The 21484-nt window shown below is 38.8% G+C and overlaps 1 protein-coding gene across 1 annotated transcript in view; it reads left to right on the top strand.

Annotated features, from left to right (window-relative positions):
- Positions 1-21484, top strand: part of ROBO2 (roundabout guidance receptor 2) — a 1029216-nt gene that overhangs the window by 6479 nt on the left and 1001253 nt on the right. Inside the window, exon 2 of the mRNA XM_068180595.1 lies at positions 7034-7150. Within this exon, the coding sequence (XP_068036696.1) occupies positions 7048-7150 (103 nt within the window). The 5' untranslated portion in view covers positions 7034-7047. The remainder of the gene's footprint in view (positions 1-7033; positions 7151-21484) is intronic.

Genomic DNA, 21484 nt, shown 5'->3' with positions numbered 1-21484 from the left:
CAGATCATTCACATGATCTAATCTAGCCATTTGGGAAGTAAATTGGTTGCGGTTTCCACAACCATCTTCTGCTCTCTATAGTGATACAGCCAATTCCTCTATCAGAGCCAATCATCTGAACAACTGGATGAAAAATCTTAAAAGCAAAAGTCATGCAATATTTAAACTTCCTATTGCAAAGGAAGTTGTTTTTTTTTTTTGGGGGGGGGAATAAAACTTTTTAAAGTCTTAATGAAATTGCCTTGAAGGTTCATAGTGTTTCAGAAAAGTGAAATTGATAAGTTTCTATACAAAAAAGAATGGAAAAACCTATCTTTGTAAATGCCGAGCTTAAAACATATTTGCCTTCATTGAGGAACCATTAATTCAGAGTTACAGTATGTCTGTAGGTAATTTTTATTTCTCCTAACAGTACATATGTTATTTTCTTTATAACATTAATCTGATGTTAAAAAAGTTCAATCTTAAAAATATTGCAACTCTTACATTTTTCACTTTAAATTTTAATCAGAGAGTATGGAAGAATCAATAGTTACTTAAACTTTGAAAGCTTCTGAAAGCAAACCTGATTATAAGTTAGTGACTTAATGATTTAGTACATCACTGAATAATCAATAGTTGCTATCAGATGTTCCGAATCACTCTTACTAAATATGTTTTGGAAAGTTTGTAATTACACCACAGAAGTTTCAGGCAGGTGTGCTGAACTGAAGAAGACATCATCAATGACACAGACAGTGGATTGAGTGCACCCTCAGCAGGTTTTGCAGATGTCACCAATCTGTGGGTGACACACCTGAAGGATGGGATGCCATCCAGAGGGACCTGGACAAGCTCAAGAAGTGGCCCGTGGGAATCTCATGAGGTTTAACCAAGCTTGGACCAAGCTTGGACCAAGTCCAAGCTGCTGCCCCTGGGTCAGGGCAGCCCCAGTACCAATCCAGGCTGGGGATGGACAGACCCAGAGCAGCCCTGGGGAGAAGGACCTGGGGGTGCTGGTGGGTGAGAGGCTGGACATGCCCTGGCCATTGGGAGCCCAGAACCCCCCGTGTGCTGGGCTGCACCCAGAGCCCCATGGGCAGCAGGGCAGGGAGGGGATTCTGCCCCTCTGCCCCGCTCTGCTGAGACCCCACCTGCAGGGCTGCATCCAGCTCTGGGCTGCCAGCACAGGAAGGACAGGGACCTGCTGGAGCCAGGCCAGAGGAGGCACCAAGGTGATCAGAGGGATGGAGCAGCTCTGCTTTAGAGAAAGGCTGGGAGAATTGGGATTGTTCTGACTGGAAAAGAGAAGGATTTGAGATTACCTACTTGGTGCCTTCCAGTGCCTGAAGGGAGCCCACAGGAGAGATGGAGAGAGACTGCTTACGAGGGCCTGGAGTGACAGGCCAAGGGGGAATTGTGTTAAAATGACAGAGAATAGTTTTAGGCCAGATATTAAGAAGAATAATATCTTTGATGTGAGGTTGGTGAGGTACTGGCACAGGAAAAGCTGTGGCTGCCCCACACCTGGAAGTGTTCATGGCCATGCTGGATGGGGCTCTGAGCAATGTCTGGTGGAAGCTGTCCCTGCCCATGGCAGGTCCCTTCAAACTCAAACCCTTCTAAGGTTCTATGATTCCATTATTTGCAGAGGCCCCTGTTCTGATGTCACAACAGCCTGTGTTCCAGCAATGGATTTGCCATCTCAGTACAGCCATGGCTGCCTCCAGGTTGGCAGATGTCCTATGTTATCTCTTCAGCTCTGGGTGGGAGCTCATGGTTTTCACCTTCTGTGCACAAAGACGGTGTCTGGCAGCTTGGAGTGAGGAGCAGGAGTGCTTTGGCCCAGTGAGGGCAGCACTGGGAACCTCTGGTGTGGTATGGACCTTGTTTTGCTGCTCTTGTATTGCATCTGGATTTAAGCAGGCAAAGCAATCCTGATACTGCAGGGAGGTCCTCATCAGACAGTATCTGGTTCCACAGATGGCCCTCTGAGGGAGTTTGTATTCATAATGTCTTTGGTAATGCACTAACAGAAATTAGGTTAAAAATACAGTCTTTCTAACAGGCAAAGTAAGACATCAGTGAAAAATTCAATTATTTTAAATGCATCAGACCAGGTTCTGATTTCAGTTCCATGGATATAAACAGGCCTGCTGGTACCATAGACTTTTGTGCATGCAAGGAAGGTCAGAGTCTTGTCTCAGGGATGTAAAAATGCATCCACTTTATAATCTGCATTGAAAAATTTAGCCTGTCCTTGCACTTTCATTAGATATCAACATTCAAAATACTTATAGGATATTTTGTGGGTTTGGTGATTTTTTATTAGTATTTTGGAGTTTGATTTCTCCCCCTTCCCCTTTTTTTTCCTTTGCATGACTACATAATTTGAAACATTTTATGTATCTGCTAAAACTCCTGTATCATGTTGCCATTTCAGAGAGATCCAGCTGATATGTGAGGCTGGCTGTATTAACAATTTCCAGAGAAGCCATTTATCCCTTCCAGCTCTCTGTACCAGATATTCCATAGGTGCTGTGTGGAGAGGAAAACTGTTGTTTAAATATAGTTAAGTGGCTGAATTCTACTTCATCTGCAATGGCAACTTCCACTTTTATGAAGCAAGTGACATTCCCATGATTTGCCAGGAAGCTGGCATATTTTATTTGTCCTTTGCTAAAGATTTATGATGTGTATGCTTGCATAGAATAAATATATATTTTTTAAACATAGCTTTGTAGAGAAACTTATAAATTATTATACTAAAAAGGATACTTGAGTCTACACTGTTGATATACTCAGTGATTCAAACAAGACAAAAGCCTATAAAATAATCTGGCAGTAACAGAAAGAAAGTAAAATACATGTACGTTGTTGCCACCCACAAATCAAGTTCTACAAAGCCTGTGGATTTTAATGGATCCTGCCATTTAGATGGCAACAAATCTCTGGAAATGCAGCTGAAAGCCTCCCAGCTTTTCATGCCAACACTGCTTCAGCAGAAGGCTCATCTAAAACAAACTTTAGACTTTGTTAGAGTCCTTTATATGACAGATTTATCCATGTTCCCTGATTTCCTGCCAACTGACTGCACCTGGCTCACTCTAAATTAGTTGCTGTTAATTGTCAATAAATGTGAAGAAGGTCCTGTTGCCATTTTCTCTTGGCTGTGAAGCTGGTGTGTCTCATGGCTATTTATTGGTTAGAGTTGTACATGCAGGTTTAGAGGAGAAAAAAAAAGATTAATATAGAGAGTAGTAGTAGTTGGTTTATTATTTTTCCCCATGTGCATTTTGATGCAGGGTATGTGTGAGCACAGCTGCATTAAGGTTGAGATGTTATTTAATTCAGCTGATGCCTGACTGGATGGGTATAAAGGGTGTGGGAGAGCAGTTGAGGTTTTTTTTCTGCTTGTGTAGGGGGAATTGTTGGTTTGGGAGTAGGGTGAAGGAAGATTTACAGGTAAATTTTTTTTTCCTCATAGTTGAGTGTATTTTTTTTTTCTCTTGTAGCAACTTTGGAGGGTAATATAAAAATAGATTCTTCTCTGTGGAATTGAAGTAATTAATACATTTCTTTGTGCCTTTGGAGGATGTGATTTGTGTATCTCTTGGCTTTCCTTCAGTAGGCCTTGCAACAACAAAAACTTGCTTTTAAAATTATTTTGTGGATAATGGTGATTTCTGTTCACTGCTTTACAAGCTAACTAAAGGAATGGTGGAAAAAGAGGACTTTCTCCTGCCTTCTGCCTCTCTAGACCTGTTGCACCTGCTGTTCCTATTGATTTGAGATACTTGCTTGATTCTGTCCTTGGCAATTTTATTCCTGTATTTGAGGAGCTGAAGCAGCACTAGTGTAAACCCAAATGCTGTAAAGGTTAATTACAGACTTGCTAGTTAAGCTTTTTTACTGTAATGCACTTCTCTGTTAGAAGAAATGTTATTTAATTTTAAAATGTGTTTGTCTGAGATAAACCTGTTTGCCTGCACCTGTGTGGAAAGTGAGACTCAGGAGTCAGAGGGGATTAATGATTTTGAATCTGAGGCTGTTTTCTGCTTCTATAATGAAAGCCTCCTGTTGAATTTTCCTTGGGAAATGGATGCTCTAGTTTGAACTTTCAGTTACATTTATGTCAGTTGCTCTTCTTTGCTTTTTCCCTTTACAAATTATCTCATAGAAGACAAGAAATAGGACAGGAACAATATCCTTGAGGCTTAGATTCCCTCCCGCTCTTTGGAGTTTTGTGCTGTTGTGAAGGGCACAGCTTTCACCCAGTTCCTGCAGCCTCTTCTGCCTCACTTTTTCTTTCAGGGATGGTTCCTGTGTTGTGAAGAAAGTGGCTTTTGGATCCAAAATAAAACCTTACAGTTTTTGCTTCTTTTGTTCTTAACTGGAATACTATGGATGTGGTGTCTAGAGTTCCTCCTAGTAAGGTGGCTGTTTTCCTCTGCCTACTAGTTATGGACTTGCAAGCTGAAAAAGCTTTTTTAAAAGTGAAACATTTCCTGAAGTTCTGATATAATCACAGAATGGTTTGTGTTGTAAAAGACCTTAAAGATCATTTGGTTCCAACATCTCTCTGCCATGGGCAGGACACCTGACACCAGACCAGGTTGCTAAAAGCCCCATCCAACCTGGCCTTGAACACTCCTAGGGATGGGGTAGCCACAGCCTCTCTGAGGGACCTGTGCCAGGGTCTCATATTCTTCAAATTGAAGAATTTCTTCCTACTAATCTCAACCTAGTCTCTTACAATCTGAGGCCATTCCCCCTTGTTCTATCCCTGCACGGCCTTGGAAAAAGTCTTTAGGTATCTTAATGCCTTCTTAGTTTTAATATTTATATTACAGCTAGCAGGGCTGTAGATACAAATGCCAGCTTTTTGTGGAACTCTAGCTATCTGTAGACACAGTCAAAACAAAAATTATCTTGGACGTTTTAATTAATTGTAAAGTAGGTAAATATCTAATTGAATACCATCTGTTTGCTTGGGCTGAGCATCAAGAATGTGTCTGTTAGTTTGAGGAAAGAATATTCATGAAACAGAACATCTCTTTTTCAAGATACTGCTTTTACAAAGCTGCTTCTTTGACCTTGCAGTGGAAATGTGACTATATTTTTAGGACATTTATTTGTATTTATTGTTCTACATTTTTGGTTTGGAATTTCCATTTTCAGATGTTTGCTTCTCCTTCCCTGTGAGGGTTAAATAGTCCAAAAAAAGGCAAGACCAAAACAAACAAAGCTTTTTAGCATCCCTTTCTTCCTTCCATATGCCTGAGAGTGGTCAGAGAGAAACTGTGTGTGCTGGCTGGGGAGGGCACTGTTTTGCTGAAATAACAGCAGCTCTAGGGGACCTCAAACAAGCTCTTCACCAGTGAATCAAGGTGTCTGTAACAATGGGGAGGTTCCTCTGTGCAAAAGGGTTACCTTCCACAACCAGCTTTGATGCAAAAGACCATTCTCCTTCTGAACAGCTACAGGAAGTACATGGGCAGATACTTTGTGATCCGGGCAGGTGGTTAGAGCACTGATTAAATGCCAAAGAGAGAGTCTGAGGGTCACAACAAACAGGAAAAATTACCCCTTCCCTTTAACCAATCAACCAAAACCCCCTTTTGCAGGAGCTCCCACTGCCTGCCTCCCCTCCATAGGTGGGGTAGGTGAGAGAGGGAGAAACTGAAGTGTAGTATTCTACATGTTTGCTTTTGTGTTCTTCCATAAGTTTTTATTCTGTAAATAGTACTGGAGTTTTAAGTTGCATAAAGCAGAGATATTTTTCACTAGATGATAGATCAGAATTGAGAATTATGGATTATAATTTCAATTCAACCCTTTGTTATGGATGGGTGCTGCATCCAAGAGTTTGGAAAATAGCTTTTTTAAACATAAAAATTACTGCAACAGCAATAGTAAAAGTATGCTTAATCAGCCAATAGTAAATACACCCTTCTGTTAGTTTAGTGTTTTCCCTGGGTTTTTTTCCAAGTTGTTTTTATTTTTTAAATTGTTCTGTTCACAAAAAAATTGAGCTTTTTATAGGAAAAAAACACAAGAAGTTTTTACAATATTCCCTTTTTAAAAACTGCTTATTGGTGCAAGATTTCCCACGTGTTGGATAAATTTCCCAGTTATTCATATACCAATTTCTGTGATAGTTGCCTATGCTTTAGACTAGAAATGACATGCTGTTTTTTCCAGCCAGTCCTGTGTCACTGGTACAGTTCTGACAAATCAGCATTTGCTTAAACAGATCTTCTGAAGGAGCAGATCTAAGAGTGCAGTAAGAGGGGGTGTGGTATGGGATAATAAATAGATGAATGTTGCCCATGCCAGTGATGATGCCCAGAGAAGCTGGGGCTGCCCAATCCCTGGAAGTGTTCAAGGCCAGGCTGCATGGAGCTCTGAGCACCCTGCTCTAGTGGGAAGTGTCCCTGCCCATGGCAGGAGGTTGGAAAGAGATGCTTTTAAACTGCTTCCAACCCAAATCATTCCACAATATAGAAAATGTGGTGACTGGATGATCTAGTTCGTCCCTAAAAGCCCACAGTAAGAAACAACTGCTGACACATCTCAATGTTTTAAAATCCAAAATTTAAAAAAAAACCCAACAAGTTTTAAGTTAATTGAGGGGCTTTGCCTCAGGAAGTTTTCTATGCTTGCTCTAAAAGCAGACTTCTAAGAGACTCAGTGAAGTGCTGCTTGTTAAGGTCTTCTAAGCCTGGCTGGATCTGTGTGGTTTTTTTTTTTTTTTGTTTTTTTTTTTTTTTTTTTTTTTTTTTGTGAAGCTCAGGCTTTCTGTATATAAAGGAAAATTCAAGCATTTTCAAAGCAGCTTATTTTGATTTTGTAGTGGCCTATGAGGTGACAGTCTTGAGCAAACAGTCGGGGAGGTTTTGAATGAAAAAGCATTTTTACCAGTGAGTATTTATTAAAGTAGAGTTATAGATGTGTACTGAGGAAATTTATGGGAACTTTTTGCTTTCCTTCGTCCAAAGATATATTTCCCAAGAGTTATAACTAAAACATTCAATAATATTTCTTTGTGTAGCATCCAATAATGCAATGGCTGGAAGACAAGGAAGTGGCAGAGTAGCTGGGAAGATGCACTGGATATTGGCAGTAATTCTGATGCTGTGGGGTCACCAGATCAGTGGACAAGGGCAAGGTAAGTGAAGATCATTTTCTGCAATTTGCTCTTGGCATGGTATTGCTTAGCATTGGTTAGACAAAGAAGGCTGTATGATCAAGGGCTGAACTTCTGTGAGGAGCTGACAAGAAACAGGGATATAAAAATCTGAAGGACTTCAGTTGAGAAGTCTAATTCTGTTTGGAAAATGATGTCTTGATGCCTTCGGGGATTATCTAGATGCTTGGATCTGTTTTCATGTGCTCAGTGATTGAAGTGTGCCTTGAAATAAACCTTCCCTTTGTATCTGTTGTTGGCTCTCTAGGTGTGGAGAAGTAGCTGTGTAAGAGATTATAGGCATGGATACTTTGTGTGTTTGGCTGTGATAGCTGCAATATTCAGAAATGCTTTTGTGGCCATGCTATAAATAATTTCCCTGTTGTGTTCGTGTCTCACTCACTGATGGTGGTGCATAATAACAGCTGTAGGGATGCAGACAGGCAAAAGAAAAAGTCTTCTTAGGTTTTCAGTTTTGAAAAATGAGGCATTGTTGCATGTTTCTGATCTGAGGGCTGCTAACAAGCGAGGTAAAACCGGGCTATTGTACTTTTTAATATATCCTTAGAATAAAAGATGCTTGTGTGTTGTGTCAAACTGGGAAAAGGGGAAAAATGTCCCTTTGAGGCAGTGAAATGAAAGGGAAGTGGATAGGCATTCCTTTTTGAGGACTTTATCAGGCCTTTAGGAAATACTTGTTAACATGCAGGCTGAGATTTCCACATCCTTAATTTACTCCTCAAGTGTGGGAAATGCTGTATGTTTTTTGCTTGAGCCTCTCTGTTCTCTATTAGTCCAGTCACTGGCTACAAGCATGATGCTCGTTAGTGTGTATGCAGCCTGTTCTAGCTCCATTTCACAGGCATTTTTGGGCTGCAGAAAGAGTTCTTGGCTGTTGGAAGGATAATGGTGTTTGCTTTTGTTTGGTGCTATTTTAGAGGTAGGAATTGGATGCAAACTGTGCACTGCAGTTCTGCTGATCCTAAAAGCCAACCTGGCAGCCTGTATAGGACTTTAGCAGGAAAGTGTCATGAGTGATTTGCAGGTAGTAACCAGCTTTTCTGTGATATAAATTGTATTTGTACAAAAAGTGATGTTGTTTTTCCATTCAAAATGTGTGTATTTTGACATTATAGTAATTGAATTGGAAAACCAGATATATTTGAAGACTGACTATTTTGTGGTATTGTGCTAAAATGTGATAGGTATGGTAAATTTTTCAGTTTTATGAAATACTGGTTAATGGCATTGGAAAGAAACACAGATACAACATCTTGAATGAGTTTGTTTTCAAAGTGGGTGATGTGAGGACAGCTGTACTGTGAAATTTTCTTTATGTGGTTCTAAACCCTCTGTGATTTTCTTGCTGATTACATGATAGTTTTGATCTGTGAGCTGACCTTTAGTCATGTAGTTCTATGTGTTTCTGTTTTCTAATAATTACCAAATTGTAACTACCTAATAACTACCAAACTGTAGAAAAATGAAACTATTATGACAAAACACTCTAGAATGCAAAATGTCTTCCTAATATTAGCAGTGACCCTTAGTGAAAAAGGATTATGGACCATGATCATGTTATTTTGCTTTGATTTTAAATAACTTTTTTAAGTTGTAATGCAGCTTTTGAATGTTAAGTGCCTCTAAGCATGTCTAGTATAATAAAACTGGCTGTGTTTCAGTCTCTGTAGGCTTTGTACTCTACTCTGATGGAAGTGTAGTGCAGACTTCTGAACATACATTTACAGCAACTGCTGTGCATTGCTTGAACCTTCACATGAGAAATATGAATTTTTAATGTCAATGAAGTAGTAAATTATAAATAGGGAACAATTATTTTTTGGCATAATTACATACACAGGGTATTTAAAAGTTGCAAAACCTAGGTTTCTGGACATATCTGTAATTTTGCTGTGAGTTTCTGTTAACACTTCGTTTTTCAAAAGTAAAAAGTAAAGCCCTTTGGGCATGCCTTGCAGGGACCTGAGAAATATAATTTCTGATTAATTTGAGTAAAATTCATATTAATTATGAAGTTTGGCTATTCGGAGTCTATCAGGACAATAAAATGAAGAAATAATGATTCTGTGTCTGGGCATAGAACCAAAAGTGTTTGAAAGCCATATGGCTGCATTTAAAGAAAACAGCTTCTGAGTCACATAACTTCAGTGTGAGTGGGTTGCTATGGAAGTTAGAAAGAAATCAACATTTGTTCCACTTCCATTTCCAATTGGAATAGTAAACTTTAATTGAAAATCCCTTGTTTTTCAACAGCTCTTTGTCTCTTTTTACACATTTACCCAACCCAAGAATTCTCTGGTTTTTGAAGTCCATGGGTCTGCATCTTCCTCTATTCAAGTGTAGTTTAGGAGTAGATACTTCAGTCCTCCCAGTGTAAGTGTCCAGTACAGACTGGAGTAAGGAAGAAACTGTTTGAATTTATTTTGCACTCTACCACAACAGATGAATATGTATTTTTTAGCATTTTGCATCCATTCTGCTTTTCTCACTTACCTGAATGTTGCAGGTTTACTCCTCCATCCTCAGAGGAGTAAATATATTTTGGGCTATATTTTGTACACGTAAGTAAATTTACAAGAATACTTATCTCTAACATTGAGCCCTGAGTAATTTGAAGAGTATTTTGAAACAGACTTGTTTCTCTTGGTAAACTTAGGAATCACGTATCTGGAAGTCTGGAGTTACTTGAACAATAAGCAGGCAATTACTGTTCAGTGATATCCACAAATAGTGTTAGTATTGATATTTAAGACAGAAGATGAACAAGGAGTCCTGGAATCTAATAATGTTCAGACTTTTAAAAGAAGTGAACATTGTTTAATACCTGGAATTTCACTGCTGCACATATGAAGCAGGTGCTCTCTTTGAAGCTCTAGAGATGCTGGATAAAACAGTGTCTGCTCTCTGAAGTACACAGCAGTAGTGCTGGTGTTCTTGGATGCATGCTTCCTGCTCAAGATGTGCCTTCAAATCTTTTTTTTTTTTTTTTTACAGACCTGTCAGGGTACAGTGTTGACAGATTGTTTTATTTAATGATCAAGCATAAAGGCTGTGCAATGTACTACAGCCTAGAGGCTTCAGAGCTCAAACAAAGTGCTAGAAAGCAGTGGGTGTTGCTGGCTGGCCAAGCTCTGACCCCCTGCCTGCAGGAACTTTTTTCCTCTCCAACACAGGCCTAATGGGGGGAAAGCACCTTAACTTTGGAATTTAAACAGTATTCTGTGTAAGTATGTAACGGTTTTGGTTTCTTTTTTGCATTTTTAACTTTAATCAATGATAAAGCAGGCAGCATTATGGCTAACTTGAAATATACAGGAGTAAATATCAATGTACCTTCAGAAACAGAGAAATGGAGTCTTTGCTGGACTTCAGGGTCGTAAGGTGGGTATTTATAGCTGAGGACAAGCATTCAAACTGCCTCAGCTTTACCTTTTTTGTCTGTGCTGCTGACAAAGACCAAATGTTCCTCAAAACATACTCCAAAGCCAACAAATAACAGACTTCACTCAGTCCTGAGATTACTGTGGTTTTTTAATAGTGGGAAGGAAGGCAGATGGAGGATACCTGAGATTTCTTCCCAAACCCATCCTTATTGACATGTTTTAGCTATGAAGACTAAGATGTGGTGTCTATTTCCAACCACTGCACTTTGCTGTGGGCTAGAGCAGCTGTGTGTCAGTATCTTTCTCTAGCTCAGCTGTGTCTCTGGCAAGGTAAGGAAAAGTATTTTGTATATATGGATTGTGTATGTGTGCACATATACAGTTTTGTGGTACTAAATGACAGGCACTGATTTTGGCTTTAAAAAATGTAAAACCAGATAAATACAAACTGTGTGTAGAAATTGAGAGTCTTGGTTCCAAATTTCACTGCTCAGCTAATCCTGAAATGGTACATGTCTGCTGTGGTGCCATGATTTGCATTCAGCACTGCCAAATCTACCAGGTGCATGTGTGTAACCTGGCTTGTGACTCCCTGTGGGAAGAGGAGCATCCCCGTGGTGACACGGAGTGGGATCCAGCTGGCACTGCTGCCTCCGGGGTGCTGCCCACACCAGCCTTGTGCACATCCAGCTCCCAGGTCACCCAGCCCATCCAGAGCCTGTGGCATGGCCTAGCAGGGTAGGATGGGTTTTCAAGCTCAGAGGAAGTAAGTTGAGATCTGTTCTGGGTGTCTGATGTCAGTTGACTTGCAGCTTTTTGTTTTAACGGTGTCACTCCTCTTACATCAGTCTTTTAAACTCACCTTTAAATAAATGAATGTGCAAAGCTGCAGGTAATGTATTAATGCTTTAAAAAGCATTGCGTCTCTGACAGACCTGTGCTTGGATCCAAATCTTGGTTAAGCCCAGGTGACAAGCTTAAGCAGTCTTTCCTTGTGCACTACCACTGTTTTAAATTCAGGTGATAGAGTAAGAATTTGGCATAGGACAACCAAAGCTCTCCAGGCATGTTGTGTTACATTGCAGTTATTCCTTCTGTCATGGTGCTTCCTCTCTGTGGCATTCTAGTGGATATTTGAGTTAAGTGATGAAGAATCTAAGTAATGATAGGCTAAACCTGTGTTTGTATCTTCACTTTAGGTGTGTTCAGGCACTCAGAGACATTTGAGTGAGTTTTTGGAAAAAAAACAAACCCAAAACATTTGTTCTTGAGGCTAAGATGTACTGTGCTGGAAATGTATATGAATGATACATCTAAAACTCATGTTCTCACTTCTGCCTATGCAAATCGGATGCTGTAGGTGCAAAGGTGGTTTGTATACACACCTATGCATGGAAAAAAAAGTTGGACTGCAAAGAGAAGTCTTGGTTTTGGTTCAGCAGTCTGTGTTGGGGCTTTAGTGAAAGAACCATCTGCCTTAATGCAAAGTGACTGCTGCTTGTCTCATAATCATGTTCTCAAAATACATTTGAAAGCACAATATCAGCATGTACCTTTACCCTATCAAAGTACCAGTAGTTTTTTATAGCAATTGAACAAGATTTAGTACTTAACCTTTCTCTCTTGTACATTATGCAGCTTTGCTAATGGATAGCAACACTGTATTTTGAAGGCAGGATTTGTTTTGTTTTTAATGGAATGGTTAATAGTAGCCACTTTAAAATTGGCAAGTAGCTTTAAAAAAAAAAGGCTGTTAACCAATAATATATTATGTTTTTTAAAAAGAGGTTTTTAGTTTGTTGGGGCAGTACCCTTTGCAGAAACTCTTGATGGAAAAGAAACTAGGAGAGTCTTTCTTTAAGGTATTCTTGCCTCAGGTACTGGCAAATGGAAAAGTGAAATCTGAAAAAAGGCAGCTGCACATACCACCTTGTAATGCAGCTGAACTTCTGCATGAGCTGTGGAATTTCAATTCAATCACAAAGCATTTTTTGCTTTCAATCAATCAATTATATTTCCATTTGTCACAAATCCTTCTTGCAGGCAAAGGCACTGCACAGTTAATGCAACCTACAAATACTGTGTTTTTCTTTAGAATTAATCTTCATGGACTTTCACAGAAAGTATGAGTTATTAAGCATGCAGACATTGCTCTTTGTGGCCAATAATAAGAAAATACTTCATGTCTCACCTATTTCAGAGAGAGCCAAGGTAACTTAAACAGTAAGCAATTAGATATAAGACATCATCATTATAGATTGTACTACAATGTAATTCTCAGAAAACATGCAACAAAAGGTAAGACTACTTTTAGCTTTAAGTACAGGAGCATATAACTTGAGCAGAATAGCTATTACTAATGAGGAAGTAGAAAATTTGTGGTAATAGTGCTAAGTAGCCAAGGGGAAAAAAGGGTTCTTATTACTGAAGTGACAAAAACCTGTGAAGTTTTTGTATAAAGGGATAAAGTAATATAAAAGGCTTGAGAATTCTCATGCAAATGTGATCTAAGCATAAATTTACTATTTCCTCATGAGTAATCTGCATGAATTTGCCCAAGGTTATTTGCATGGCTCTTTTATGACCCGAAAAGTATCTCTTCTCTGTGGACTGTGTTTTCTGTTGTTGTTTTCCCCCAGGATTGTTAGTCTACACCTAAGGGGTGAGAAACCTGCCTTTGCTGAAAAGGTTCTATGGGGAGCAGGAAAAGAATTGCTCCTTATTGGGGAGCAATGCATTGGAAATTAGCCCTGGTGTAGGAGATGAATGCAAGACCTAGATAACAAAAGGTCTCCTGTTCCATGCACAAAGAGCACAGGTAACTCTCTTAGCCTTCAGTTCTCATAGCTTAACCAACCCAAAATCAGGGAAAAAGATGAGAGCAGGTACTGTGTAGTTTTACCTTCCAAGTAGAACTTGTGTTGCAAAATTTATGTAATATTATTATTACATGAAAAAATAAGAGAAATTGAGACCGTGTTAAATGCTTAAATTAATGGCCTGATGCAATTCAAGATGTAGAAAATTGTTTAACATCATGCTATTTATTGGGCCGTAAATAGATATATAGGAAGATTGTTTCTGAGATCAGGTGTGTCCTTTATGTGATTGGTTTGTTTTAGGTAGAAGGTTCAGTGTTTGCAATTTGCAACAGGTTAAATCCTCAAAATGGCTTTCCAGGAAGCTTTAGTATTGAATAATGAGAACTTTCTAATAAATGTGTGTGTAAGTGAGAACCTCAGATGTCATCACCTGGAAAAAACTTGGATGATGTAGATAATTGGTGGTGCTGCTGTGGCAAGGTGTTGTGTTGTTCCAGGTGGTTTAGGACTCACTTCCCATTGTGTAGGGATTAATAATTTTCCTGGCACTAAACTGAAACTCAATTTTTATTTTCATGTCCAAAAATCAAACTTGCTTATTAGATGGCAGGATATGAATAAAACCACCACTTGATACAATTTAAGAAGTTTCATTTTATATAATTTAAAGTCTTTCATTTTGGAAAATATGGAGTTCTTGATGTTTTAACAGAATGTATGAGGCTTCAAAAATGTTCTTGGCAGTCATTGTGGTAGTAGGCATCATGAAAAATAATAAAAATTGGCAGTAAAGAAAATGATACAATGCATGTAATATAAAACACTTTATCCTGGAACGTGTACAAGTACTAAGTATCCTAATGTATATTTATTGAGATAGAGCTTGAAGTTTTATTTATGTTGCATTTTAAATGAAAGTATTTCAGTATTCAGTTGTCTTTGTCCATTTTTTATGCACCTATTTGTAAAAGTTACCATAACCATGAACTATCAGATCTTGGTGACATGAACTTAACCTCTAAACAGATATTGCAGGAAGCTCAGAGTTCAAACAGGCTTTTTTGCTATCTTGGTCTGAAATATATTTGCTTTTAATCAAGGTTTCTTTTACTGTTCAGTTTCTGTTTGAGGTTCATCTCTTTCAGGAACAAAATTCAAAAAGACCCAAACAAACCCAACAGCAAAGGCATTTTAGCTTTTTTAAAAACAGATCCTTCTATGAATAAGTGCTGTGAAAGCTTTATTAGAGTGAGGATGCCAAGCCTAGGTTCCAGCATTTATAACTACTTTTCTATGAATTCAACCTGTTCTCATCTTTCAACTCCTGTGCTGTCTTTGTAATGTTTGGGAACAGATACTCATTTTTTTCCTGCTGCCACTTGCTGTTCTGTGTTTAGATCCTTACTTCTCCAGGATAAATAAATCCCAGCAAAGGTTTTGGAATGGCAAATCTTAGCTGGAAGGAAGCCAGTAAAAGTCCTCTCAAGTTGATTTTACTCTTGGTAATTGGGACACCAATTCTCAGCTTCCAAAAGAAAAAAAATCTGGGGAAAACTGTCAAAATGGATCAGAACAAGTGATGGTCAGTAACTACTGGATCCTGTGAGGATAGAGAAGAGGCAGGGAGAGGTGGTAAGTGGCATCCTTGGCATGAGGAGTGAAGCAAAGATAAAAGGTCATCAATAGCCCTTCTAGCTCTGCTTTGAAGGAACTTGGGAGCAACCAAACACAATTTAACTGCAGGAATATAAAGGCAGAGTGTCCTGGGCAGTGCCTTGCATGTGAATCAGTTAATTGCAATTTGTGCCTAGAACTAAGTAGGCCATTTCAGTGCTCACTCTACAGGTGAATTATCTGGGGGGGGGTCTTAAATCTTTCTGTACCTCAACACCAGTTCTGGAATCCATTCAGTTTGTGCTGTCTAGGAAATAATATTTTTTAAAAAAAGAAAATTGTTTGGTTATACTTATTAGGTGACATTTTATTAAAGTGAGGAACTTCTCATTAACACTCGGTTCAAGGAAAGTGGTCTTCAAAGAATTATCTCATGTATTAGATGAAAGTGTTCAGTGATTTGCAATTTCAGAACAGTTTTTCATTCACAGTTTAAAAATTGCTAGCAAATGCACAATTAATTACATAACAATTTAACTTTGACAGCTCATTTCTGGATCAGATAAAATAAGTCACAGCTTTTTCAACTTGCTAAATGATGTTTCAGTGCTTTGTGACTATGCTTCATAGTTGTAGGGTCATACAATTAAAAATACATGGGGAAGAATGTTGTTTCCGTTATTCTCATATGTAGTAGAAAATGCAGACTATTTCTTATCTGTTTAGACCTATCACTGTGAAAATGAATATTTTCAATTTTCTCATTCTGTGTTAAAAGTAGGGGATAATAACATGTGATAGATTTTTTTTTTTTTGCTAATTTCAGGCAAATAATACAGAAATTGTTCAACCATAAAAGTAAAACCTTAAGGAGATGAATTGAAGTTTTATTTTGCTGAAAAGAAATAATGTGTTGCATAGTTAGAGTCCAGAGCATGCCATGCTCTTTATGATCTTTCTGAAATCTGTTTCTTTCAAAAACTCTGGCATTGATCATTACCAGTAATAAAACCTCTGATATTTCCTTATTATTGAAAAGTAGCCTAGGGCAATTCTTTTTCATGTATATTGTACGCTTGCAGATATAGATATATGTGTATGTGCCAAGCACTTTCCTGCTGGCTTGACTTGCTACAGATTTTATTATTTATTAACTGGAAATGAAAGAATAATCCCATTTACATGAGAGATCTGTTCATGAAGTGCACTTTGAAAATTTGTCTTCAATGGTAAGACTCATAAAACACATGCTATAAAACTTTTAGATGTTTTGCTTTAGACTAGTGTAAAGTTCCCAAGAGAACTTTGAGAAACATGGAGCTTCAGGTTTCAGAATGTTTATACTCAGCACTGTCCACTTGAGTCTAATTCTTCAAGTGGCTTGCGTAAAGTCATTTTGCTTTTTTCCCCCTTAAAATCTCAGCTAAAGGAGAAAAGATTTTGAGTATTGTGTAGAGAGTGGTAAAGTGTTCTCACAATGGCTGAGGTTGTAAAGGTCATCTGTGCTAACCTCCCTGCTCAAAGCAGACTCAGCTAGCAGAGGCAGCTCAGGAACATGTGCAGACACCTCTGCAGTACAAATATTTCAGAGATGCAGAATTATTATTGCTCTCTAGATGATCTTAAAAATATGAGAGGGAGGGCATTTGCAATTCTAAATGTAATTTTGCATATTAATTTATGCATGTGTGTGACAAGCAAACTGTGATTGTTGCACTGGGCTGTCCATCAATGGGAGAATGAGCTTAACAAATATGTTCATTCTTGTACAGATCAGGAGGCAGATGCTGTGTTTGAAGTGCCACTGTACACAGCATGGGCTCATACATGTCTGTTAAGAAAAATAAACACAAGCATGACAGGCTTCCTGTGAAACTGCTAACTTCATCTGGCAGGTCACCGTCATTATCTCTGACTTGAAACGCAGTGGAAGCTTTAGAATCCCCCACTCCTGCAAGTCTTTGTCTTTGTAGACCCTGTGTTTGGAGTGAGGTATTTGTTGTGAGGAATCCTTTGTTTTAGCTTCCAGTGTGCTTAGACATTCTGAATTCACAGCACATACAGCCTGCCCTGTTCAGCTAAACAGGCAAGTTAGGTGTTCCAGCTCTGTTCAAATCTCTGAAGCTGTGAATATTTTGCCAAGTTGGCCCCCTATCTGATGGAATTTTAGCTTGGTCAAAAAAAGCTTTACAACCACGAGTCAGAAAAATTAAATTGTATGCAAAAGGTGTCTTCTCTATTTATTGCATGTGACTTTGTGTTGTTACTGCTTTTAATAGTATAAGTATTAAATCTGCCTTCAGTAGTCATGAATAGTTGTGTGCAGTTGATGCACCCATTTCTTCTATGAAAAATTGCTTTATCATTTTGCCTCCTTGATTTTCTGTGCTATCTTTTTTTTACATGAGAAATTCTTCTTTCCTTCACCCAAACCCTTCTAAAGAGCTGATTTTATGGCTGTTTTCAAGCTGAAAATGAGTGACATGCAGGGTAAATGTGATGAAGGGTGTCACTCACACAGGCCATGAGTAAGTGAGCACCTACAAGATTTAACTTTGTGAACTCTCAAATAACACTTTTATTAACAGGGCCTAAATATGTAAAATTTGCTACAATTCTGATAAGAATATAATTCAACAGCAACACATTTGACCACTTTTGGGCCCTCTGTTGGGTGTAGTCTTTCTTCACATCAGCTCTGAGGGAAAGCAGTGATTTATTTTGTCTACCCCAGGTGGCTCCTAAATCTTACAGTTTTTTAATCCTGTTTAATAGAGTCCTTTGTCCTTCATAAGGCCAGCCACTGAAAAGATCTGTGACTTTCTGATAACAGATTATGTGTCTTTGAATAATTTTTTCCTCTTAAAAAGAAGAAACTCTGCATATTCTTCAGTGTTTTCTAGATCTGATGCATAGAACACTTCTAAAATCAGCATAAAATTATTAGCTTCTAGCACACCTCTTTAAGAGAGTCTGTATTTCAAAGTGTATGGAACTTGCAGTGTGGGATTTTTTGCTAAGGCTGGATACAGATCATCTAAATACATTAATAATGTGAAAATGTTACTAATCAGTTGTTAGAAGAGGTGGCTCTTGCTGAGGTGGTGCTGGGAAGTAATGCATTCTAATTAAATTCCACAGAAAAATCCAGAAAGCATTTCAGTGAGGATGCTCTACAAGCTTGCTGAAGGCAGCAGTCTCCTCTCACTGTAAAAGCATGAAAACAAATGGCTCTAATTCTTCTTGTTTTCACAGTAATAACTGTCATAGGGTAAAACAGATATTTCCATTAGAGAACTTGTATTAGGTTAGCTTAGCTTGTTGAGAGGTAATAATGACTTTCCTCCAAGCATAAGGAGGCAAAAAAAGAAAATCAAATTAATATCAAAGGAAGTTGCAAGTACTTTGTAAGTAAATCAAGACATAAGTTAGTCAGATTTGTAGTGGAAATACATATAAAGAATGGTGATGGGTTTTTTAAAACTTTTTTCTCACCATCTTAGAAGTTTCCTTGTGGAAATATGCAGGTTTTGCATCCGTGTGGATGGAGGCAACCAGTCTGTTCTGCTAACATCTCATCATTTCTCCGTGCTGTACAAGGAACTGCTTGGGGGTTTTCCTTTCTTTAGAGGGCAAAAGGAATTCTGTGAGTATGGTAATATGGTTTGCCTTCTGTTTGGATTATAAACTAAGTAGTGGCATAAATTCCCATGAGAAATCATTAATGCCTCATCCCTGGAAGTGTTCAGGGCCAGGCTGGGTGGGCTCTGAGCAACCTGGTCTAGTGAAAGGTGCCCCTGTCCATGACAGGGGGTTTGGAACTGGATGGTCTTTAAGGCCCCTTTAACCCAAACCATTCTATGGGTCTGTTTTGAGTTTTGCTGCAAGCCCCTTCTTCAGGGGTACTTTTCCTTGTATCATGCTGAGAAATTGCCTATATAATAAAACAATATTCACTTTATTGCATTGCACACATGTATAAATAGTATTGATAGCTCCATGAACATGAAGAATTTAATTATTTAAATAATCTTAATATAAATATTCTGTGTGTCTGTCTTCCTCCATCAATGTGCATGTTATTTCAGTAGAAGAGTAAGAAGGTATGCTTGTTTTCTAAGGAAGTTAGAGTCCTAGAAATGATCTTGGTATCTGGGAACATGCCAAATGCTGTGTCCTGTCTCCTGAATATTAGTATACAGTATTAGTAGAGCCTGGAGCAATGCCATTGCCTAAACTGCTGTTTTATCAACTTGACCAAGTTGTGAATAAGGCACAGCATTTGTTTCTCCCTAGGCCCTCAGACCAAATCAGTCTGCAAGTAGTGACTCCTGGCCTTGGGTGTTTAGAACACTCTCCTGGAGCAGAAGCAGCTTGCTGGTTGCCTTCTGTGATACCTGAGACTGGGATGTCACTGTTATTCCTGTACCTTGCATCTCCAGCCATTGCAGGGGGCTCCCCTCCTTTCTTCCCTGTATGGGTTTTGTGCTTATTCTGGGGGAGCAGAGTGGTGCAAAAGAAGATTTTTTTGCTCAGGTACAGCAACATCCCTCTGTCAGCAATCTGAAGCTCCTCTCCCTGAGGAGACCAAGGCTGTGTGGCAGTGGCTTAGCTGCAGCTGCCAGGGTGACCAGCTTCCAAGCAGGACATCTCCCTGTGCATAGGCTTTCCCTTGGGGTAGCACAGGGCTGTGGCACTGTAGGGCAGGGAGGCACCTGGCATCCCATGGCACCACTGCTGGAGCTTCCCAAGCTCTCTTCTCACAGGCATGTCTAGAAAATGTGTCTTGATGTTTAATTCATAACACAAAGCCTGTGATTAGGGCAAAGTAGCTGCCTCAGGTTGGGAGAGGGAGAATCTGCTCTATCCATTTATATCCTTAAGCTGGGCAGGGACTCACCAGCAAGAGTTTTGGCAGGGGACCAGCCAAGCATTACTGTCGCATTTGATTCTTTATGAGGCACTGTAAATGGGTATTGGAGTTCAGAGAAAATAAGATCTAGCATAAATACTGGCTTAATTTGTGTATGTTGACCGGGTGTACACCAGGGTTTGGTTTGTTTACTTTCAATCAGAGGTGGTATGGAAAAAGATTTATGTGATAATCCGTACCAAAGGGCCAGTTACTAATGAAGACATTGGTAATTCTATGAGTAATTAAATTTCATCTGAGCTAATTATTGAGGTATTCTGATTCAGAAGCCTGTAGCCACAAATATTGAAAACCCATTTATTTAACTCAGCTTTTACTTAGCTTGTTGCACTAGCTGATAATACACAGTCATTTCTAAAGCATTTCCCTTGGGAGTCCTTCCTTTCTTGCTGTGGTCCATAGATTCTTCCTTTCTGTTTGAAATACAGTAGAAAATGGTCTTCTACGTGTCCAAGTGCACAATAAAGCAGTCCAGTGGAGTTTCTTATCTTTTAGTAGAACAAAAACTATTGTTGAGGAGAATTGAATCCATATATCACATATCTTGTATTATTTTCCCAGTTATTCTCTCTCCACACGTTGAATCCTGATGTATCATGCTATGTAAAGCTTGTTTTAGTAGCTATAACATGCTCTTATGAGACTGGAGCTGATGGCAGAAACGAATGGAAAAGGACTCAACTCGTAATCAGTTCAGAATATGGCTGCAGTGAACTTAATGAAAAAACTTGGCTAAGGACCTGGCTGTACTTGCATTTGAGAATAGCTTAAAGAGAGTTATTGTATTACTTGATGAAAAAATCAACACCAGCATTTTTTTAATGTATCCTTTTTTTAAAGAAAGGCTTTAGAAGTCTTGGGAGCAAAATGCAGGACTTAGTTTGTGTGCCTACTATTCCAGATAAAGAGCTTTACAAAACTTTTTCGCCCTAAATACTAAGTGTAGTGTTACACAGTAAATTTTATGCAAGATCTGTTTTTTATCTTTAAATGGATAATGGTGTTTTTAGGTAGTAAGTTGCTTGAAAATGTGTTTCTAGAGAGGTGTTACATAAGTATTACTTCAGAAACCAGAAAGATCGAGTTTTTGAAAAAGGCTGAAATAATTTCTAGCATTATTGATTCTTAATTTTCATCAGCAGTGCAAGTGGAGGCCCTGAAAGCTCTGCTAGAAACTATTGCACCTGGTATAAATCCCCAAAGATTTTTAAGGCATTTGTCTTTCCCAGTGGCCTCTGATACCTCTTGGGTCTTCTCTTTTGGTGGCTGCAGTGGTGCATCCTCTGGCCTTGGTTGTAATGTGCGGGACCTCTTTCCCCATCAAGGATCTGCATCCAACTCTGTTGGCAAACAAAAGGACATTGTTTTGTGAGATATGGTCTCACATCAGGGATGTGAGAAGTTACTTTGATAGAAAGGTAGGCTTGGACTAGATTTGTGAAAGTTGCCAACAAGACTAATTTTGCAAGTTAGAAAGAAATGCTACTCAACTTATTTGCTGTGCTACTTTCCATAAATAATAAAAAATTTGGAATTTCAATTT

The sequence above is a fragment of the Anomalospiza imberbis genome, chromosome 2 (assembly GCF_031753505.1).
Source record: "Anomalospiza imberbis isolate Cuckoo-Finch-1a 21T00152 chromosome 2, ASM3175350v1, whole genome shotgun sequence".
Classification (NCBI taxonomy): Eukaryota; Metazoa; Chordata; class Aves; order Passeriformes; family Viduidae; genus Anomalospiza; species Anomalospiza imberbis.
This window is presented reverse-complemented; position numbering and strand designations above follow the sequence as displayed.